The 6,730-nt window shown below is 36.3% G+C and overlaps 1 protein-coding gene across 1 annotated transcript; it reads right to left on the bottom strand.

Moving 5' to 3' along the window:
* DEFB133 (defensin beta 133) lies at nucleotides 1,779–4,702 on the bottom strand. The gene is made up of 2 exons (XM_018038655.1): nucleotides 4,645–4,702; nucleotides 1,779–1,903 (listed from the first exon to the last, which is right to left on the bottom strand). The coding sequence occupies exons 1-2, from the start codon at nucleotides 4,700–4,702 to the stop codon at nucleotides 1,779–1,781; spliced, it is 183 nt and encodes a 60-aa protein (XP_017894144.1).

Genomic DNA, 6,730 nt, shown 5'->3' with positions numbered 1-6,730 from the left:
CCCTCTCTAGCTTTGTCCTTTCTGCTTCTCATGTACAAAGGAGCCAAGAAGAAAAACATTCAAAATACAGCTCTTTATGTATTGTCAGATGGAAATCCAGCTGAGGGAGAGGTGGGAAAACCTCTGAATGGGACCCAAAGCCTCATCTTGTTCTTTGTTCCTATAGTTGGTGGAAAGAGATCTGGCTTTATACCTTGAAAAACTCCCTGATTTGCCATTGCACACAACTCACAAACTGAGAATTTTACAAGGTGCTGTATATTATAGTAGTAGTTACTCAACATTTCAACTTTATAAAATCTTCCCCAGCATCAGGGTCTTTTACAATGAGTCGGCTCTCCACATCAGATGGCCAAAGTATTGGAGCTTCTGCTTTAGCATCAGTCCTTCCAATGAATATTAGTGGCTATGTCTTATTTCCAGATGTGGCATCTTTTTAAAGTCCCATGTGTGTATATGTCAATCTCAGTTTCTCAATTCACTATTGATGCACAATTGATACTATATATATACACTAGATAACTAATGTGAACCAACTGCATAGCATGGGGAACTCAATACTCTGTGGTGACAAAAATGGGAGGAAATCCAAAAAATAGGGATTGTACTTATACATAGAGCTTCCTCCTTTTGCTGTGTAGTAGAAAATAACACAACATTTTAAAGCAACTATACTCCAATAAAAATAATAAATAAATAAAATTCCTTGTGTAAGAGAACAAATGGAACAGTGAGAGCCTTTATTTTTGGGGGCTCCAAAATCACTGCAGATGGTGACAACAGCCATGAAATTAAAAGATGCTTGCTCCTTGGCAGAAAAGCTATGACAAACCTAGGCAGCATATTAAAAAGCAGAGACATTACTTTGCTGACAAAATTTCATCTAGGCAAAACTGTGGTCTTTCCAGTAGTCATGTGTGGATGTGAGAGCGCCAAAAGAACTGATGCTTTTGAACTGTGGTGTTGGAGAAGACTCTTGAGAGTCCCTTGGACTGCAAGGAGATCAAACCAGTCAATCCTAAATGAAATCAGTCCTGAATATTCATTGGAAAGACTGATGGTGAAGCTAAAGCTCCAATACTTAGTCCACCTGATGTGAAGAACTGACTCATTGGAAAAGATCGTGATGCTAGGAAAGATTGAAGGCAGGAAGAGAAAGGGATGACAGAGGATGAGATAGTTGGATGGCGTCATCGACTCAATGGACATGAGTTTGAGCAAGCTCCAGGAGTTGGTGATGACAGGGAAGCCTGGCATGCTGCAGTCCATGGGGTCGCAAACAGCTGGACATGACTGAGCAACTGAACTGAAGAGAAAAAATGCATAAAACTGAAAGGTTGGACTGACTCCTGGACTTCTGCTTGTAGTGAATCAAGTCACATCCCTTGATCTAGAATCTGATGAAGATCCTATTTGTTCCATTTCTTTTGTCTCTTTCCACTTCTCGTTCATTTTGATAAGGGCTCCTAGCAGTTTGGATACCTTTGAATTGAAGGCTCCTAATAATAATAAATATTTTGGTGTCATTTAGCATTCTCCTGCCAGTTAGTAGAGAATTTATTTCCAAAATAATAAAATTGTTTTCACAGAACCACCCAGCATATTTTTAAAAAGATATCAGATCCTTAAAAGAGAAATTAGTTCCTCAAATGATGCCATGTGACCAAGAAAACAACACATACTGTGCAGGAGTGGTTAGTAATTCAGGCTCATTTATTACTAACCCTGATACTCACTGTGTTTTATTTTTCAGGGATGTTGATTTTTATTTCAGACTTCTACATACAACAGTTGGCATTTAGCTTTGTGCAGAAACCAACCGGTGTTTCAAAATTGTGGCATGCATGCCTACATTTGCCTCTCTTGAGAAAACAACTATAGGTGTCTTTCATGGCACATTTCACTGTTAAAAGGAAAAAAAAAAAAACACATAAACCACTTAGTTATTATATGTGACATAGGGCCCTGAACATGAAATAAATCAGTTGTTGATATGAAATTTGTTATAACATCTGTACATGCTAAGTTTCCTCCCCTCACTCCCTTTACAATAGGGATTTAAAAAGTCATTTGTTTCACTGTTTATCCAACCACGACAGTTTTGTGATTTGTTGTCTGCTCTCTCTGCAATTTTTGGCCAGGCCTGCTACTGGCTACAGCTTAGTTCTCCATGAAAATTTATAAATACTTATTGTTAGATCCAGAATAGCTTTGCAGCAGACAATGTATCTTCCTAAGTGTAGCCTACCCACCTGATTACTTTTTCCTCTAATTCAAAATAAATTAAATATTTACATTTTTTGACTTTACAAGTCAAGAATGGGAAAATCAATTCATGTTGTTTAAATAGCTCTCTTGCTTTTATCTTTAGAACTCTCTCTGATGGGAAGAATGAATAGAATCCTAGCAGGCACTGGGTTAAGAGGGATTCTTGAACACACACAGATCTGAGGCTTTCAGGGAAGAAGGAAACACTGTACTAGTGATTTCATGCATGAACAGCCTCAGGCACACAGTGAAGAAGTATAAAATCGCTTAACATTTCCTTTTTTTTTTTTTTTTTTCAGAATCTCCTCCTTTATAAAGTACTCACATTCTCCTTGATCACAACATATACCAATGAACAGAATCATCCATATCATGGATGGAGGACTTGCTGTTTCACCTCTTCAAGAAATGCTTGCATTTTTAAATGAGTCACCGACAGAGGGAGACTCATAAAGTAAAAACATTAAATGTAATGGTGAACTATCAGGTCTCCGCAAAGAAGGTATACAAACAGTGGTCTCCACTCTTCACCTAGAATCTTACTTTATAGGATCCAGTTGTGATGGAGTTGATGGTACTGATAACCTGATATATATTGATGCCCTCAGATTTCTAGGCCATATAGGGAAAAAGTCAAACCCATATTACATTGATTTTTTTTTCCCATATATTTTAGGTCATGTGATATCACTGTTTCACTGTATAAATTAATGATGTCTCTTTATTTATAATATCTAGAGAGATGTTATTTATTGCTTTTGATGCTGGAGGGAAAAGACATTATCTCAGCAGCTTAAAAATGCATCCTCAAATTATACCATCCTACATGAGGGGTGTGAAGCATGTATGTCAACTTAATTGGAATTTACAAATAACAGAAGATGACAGCTGTCAAGCACCAGTATGAGGAAAAGAATAGCATTATTAAAGTGGCAATTCGAAATTAGCATATTTCCACTAGTAACAAAAACAACAAATATCTTTTCTCTAGATAACATCTATTGCATCATATAAAAATTCATATTTATGCACAAGAAGGAATTGCAAATTTTTCAACTTTTAGACGAAACCATGCACATAAACACGTCTCTTAGTTTTCTGAAGATACTGAAAATGTCATGAGGGTTTTCACATAAGTTTTTCAAAAGCAGATGACATGAGGGACACATGTAAATCATGATCACATGATTGAAAGTAATATTTTATTACCCAAATGTGGTCGCTCTGTATACTAGTCTTTTCTATTTTAAGGAAACCTTTGTTTGGGATTAATAAAAAGCAAAACCTGATTTTAATTCTGTTTATTTTGAGTTTAGAAAGATGTCATACAATAACAATTCTCATAATTTTCATCTGAGAAATTTTATTTTAATTGCAAAATAGTTCAAGTCATTTGACTCTTTTCTCCAAAATACTTAGGTTTTTGAGTTTTAAATTTACCCAAAGGTAGGCTTAACTGTTAGAAAATTTGGTTTCATTTATACTATTAAGGAATGGAGTATAAGTTCAATTAGTAAATCATTGAAATTCTAGGCCACTTCTAAATAAAAATTCCCCATAGTTTTATTTGTTTGCTTGTTTGTTTTGTTTGATTTTAAGGTGAATGGAATTATTTTTTGGGTATGTGTTTTCACAGTGTTCTTATATATACAACAAACAAACAAACTTCTTTTTCTATCTTAAGTAGCCCAAAATACATCAGAACAACCTATCCAATGATCTCTATCAAGACACATAGGGTACACAACTCAAGCACATGAAATCTAACAGAGTAAACTCTGCGTTTTATTCTACAATGGAGGTAAAAGTAGAGTTTCTTCCTCCATAATGAGGCACCAAGAAATTGCTTTCTTTCTCAGACATTTCAAGACAATGTAAAAGTTATCAAAATGTTTCAGAAGGACATAATCATAGTCGATATTAGGCACTTTGCATATTTACATATCTGTAATCCTCATGATAATATTATTAAATACATGTACTTACTATACTTAATTCATGATATTGTGCTCAGATCTATCATTCAGTGTATGTTAGTGAAAAATACACTGTTACTGCACAACACACAGTGCCTCTCTGTTTCTCAAGGATCCAGATGGTTATACTTTAATATCCTATCTACTTTGTCTTTCTGGATGGCCAGCTTAGACTGAGAACAAAGCATTTGCTCAAGTCCTTAAACTGTCTCCCATAATAATATAACTCACCAGGAACCTTACTTTTTAGTAAAATCACAAGTCCTTTCTGTAAGATTTACTTCTGGGACTATCACAAACCACTTTCTTGGCAATTCAGTCACTCTGTCTCTAGCTGACATCAACCAAGACTTATGCCTCTATAAAGATTTCAACCACTCAATTAACTTTTCCAATTTACCTGGTGACAGTGGGGCCAGGAAGAAAAATACAGCAAAGAGAAGGACAAGAATCTTCATAACTGAAGAAAGTCAGTTAAGTCAGCAGAACTGAAGTCTTTCAGTAAGAAGGTGGAGAGTGTATCTTTTTATATTTCTCTTCCTACAGTGATATGAATTTAGTCATTCATGTTTATCAAGGTCAACACTCCTGTTTAGCAGTGCCTGGGGCAAAAGTGCTGGACATTGCTACTCCTTTATCTTGATAATATAAAAGGCTTAAGATGGTGCCAGCAGATTATTATGATTCTTAGTAGCTAGTTGTCTAACTAATCCCATATCACTGGAATTTCTTACAGGAGGTCTGAGGAGTATAAATATGATAGTGTGATCTTTTCTTTTTTTATTGCTTAAGAAACTATGCAAAAATAAACCACTGAATTTTAAAAGTAGCAGAATTTTTTTTCTACTCAGTTACTACCTTTGCTGTTAGAATCTTTCCTCCTGTGATGTATAGTTACTATTAAAACCCTCTTCATCATTACAGAAATAAATGATTATTTGCTGTCTCTCACATGCAATGTGGATTTTAAAGACATGACAGGTATAAGAGAATTTCACAATGAATACTTGCATTCACACACATCTTTTCTTCTTTCTTCTTTGAAGTTGCTCAGTCATGTCCTACTCTTTGTGACCCTGTGGACTATAGCCTACCAGGCTTCTCCGTCTATGGGATTCTCCAGGCAAGAATACTGGAGTGGGTTACCATTTCCTTCTCCAGGGGATCTTTCCAACCCAGGGATCAAATCCAGGTTTTCCAGATTGGAGGCAGACACTTTAACTTCTGAGTCACCAGGGACGCCTATTCACACACATATATACACAGCCAAATAATAATGTGTGTAATGTCATATTTGTAAGGTGCCAAATGATGACATCTTTAATAAATACTTACTAGGAGAATTATTTGAATGGTGTATGTAAGTAGTTATTTTATATACGGTCATATAAATGAGATATTTAGCTAAAGATCCAAGTCAACTTTTGCTTTGCTTTGCAGTTCTTTTTTTTAAGATCTAGAAATAATAGGATTATTGGAAAATGTATTTACCATGAAATTAAAAATACACTTACTCCTTGGAAGGAAAGTTATGACCAACTTAGATAGCATATTCAAAAGCAGGGACATTACTTTGCCAACAAAGGTCCATCTAGTCAAGGCTATGGTTTTTCGAGTGGTCATGCATGGATGTGAGAGTTGGACTGTGAAGAAAGCTGAGTGCCAAAGAATTGATGCTTTTGAACTGTGGTGTTGGAGAAGACTCTTGAGAGTCCCTTGGACTGCAAGGAGATCCAACCAGTCCATTCTGAGGGAGATAGGCCCTGGGATTTCTTTGGAGGGAATGATGTTAAAGCTGAAACTCCAATACTTTGGCCACCTGATGCGAAGAGTTGACTCATTGGAAAAGACCCTGATGCTGGGAGGGATTGGGGGTAAGAGGAGAAGGGGATGACATAGGATGAGATAGCTGGATGGCATCACCGACCTGATGGATGTGAGTCTGAGTGAACTCCGGGAGTTGGTGATGGACAGGGAGGCCTGGTGTGCTGCAATTCATGGGGTCACGAAGAGTGTGACATGACTGAGTGGCTGAACTGAACTGAACTGATTAAACAGCTGTGTTACTGAAATGCCCAATTTAAAGGCATTCCATTTCTCTAGTCTTAGAAAGCAAGGAAAGTTTCTCCATTGAAGATAAAAAAATTCAATAAACCTCCTTATGCTTAATTTCTGAACCAAGGAACCTGAAACAGACTTCCAGATTATCCAGTAGGTGTTATACAGGAAACTGTTGATCTTAGAACCAATCATGCAGCAAATTTGCAAAAATAGTATAGGTCGTCCGAAGGATACTTATTCTTAGGGTATGTTCAAAATCTTGATAATTATTCTAAGCGAATCTGGATAGTTTCAGATTTGATATGACCTTCAGTCCAAAGAATGCTATCAAACCTCTGGTGCGCATCTAACATCAATGTTTTTAAGACATATTTTTCATTTTCAGCACACTAGTCATTGCAGGCATCTTTTAAGTGTCTTTTAAT

This window comes from Capra hircus, chromosome 23 (assembly GCF_001704415.2).
Source record: "Capra hircus breed San Clemente chromosome 23, ASM170441v1, whole genome shotgun sequence".
Classification (NCBI taxonomy): Eukaryota; Metazoa; Chordata; class Mammalia; order Artiodactyla; family Bovidae; genus Capra; species Capra hircus.
The sequence above is the reverse complement of the archived record's forward strand: the minus strand, read 5'-3'. Positions and strand labels throughout refer to the sequence as shown.

What these genes read in the sequence shown, in the direction of transcription:
- DEFB133 (XM_018038655.1), bottom strand. Translation starts at nt 4,702, where the DNA reads ATGAAGATTCTTGTCCTTCTCTTTGCTGTATTTTTCTTCCTGGCCCCA. An exon ending in CCTGGCCCCACTGTCACCAG is followed by an intron (nt 1,904 to 4,644) that starts GTAAATTGGAAA and finishes TCCTTTTAACAG; the next exon opens with TGAAATGTGCCATGAAAGAC.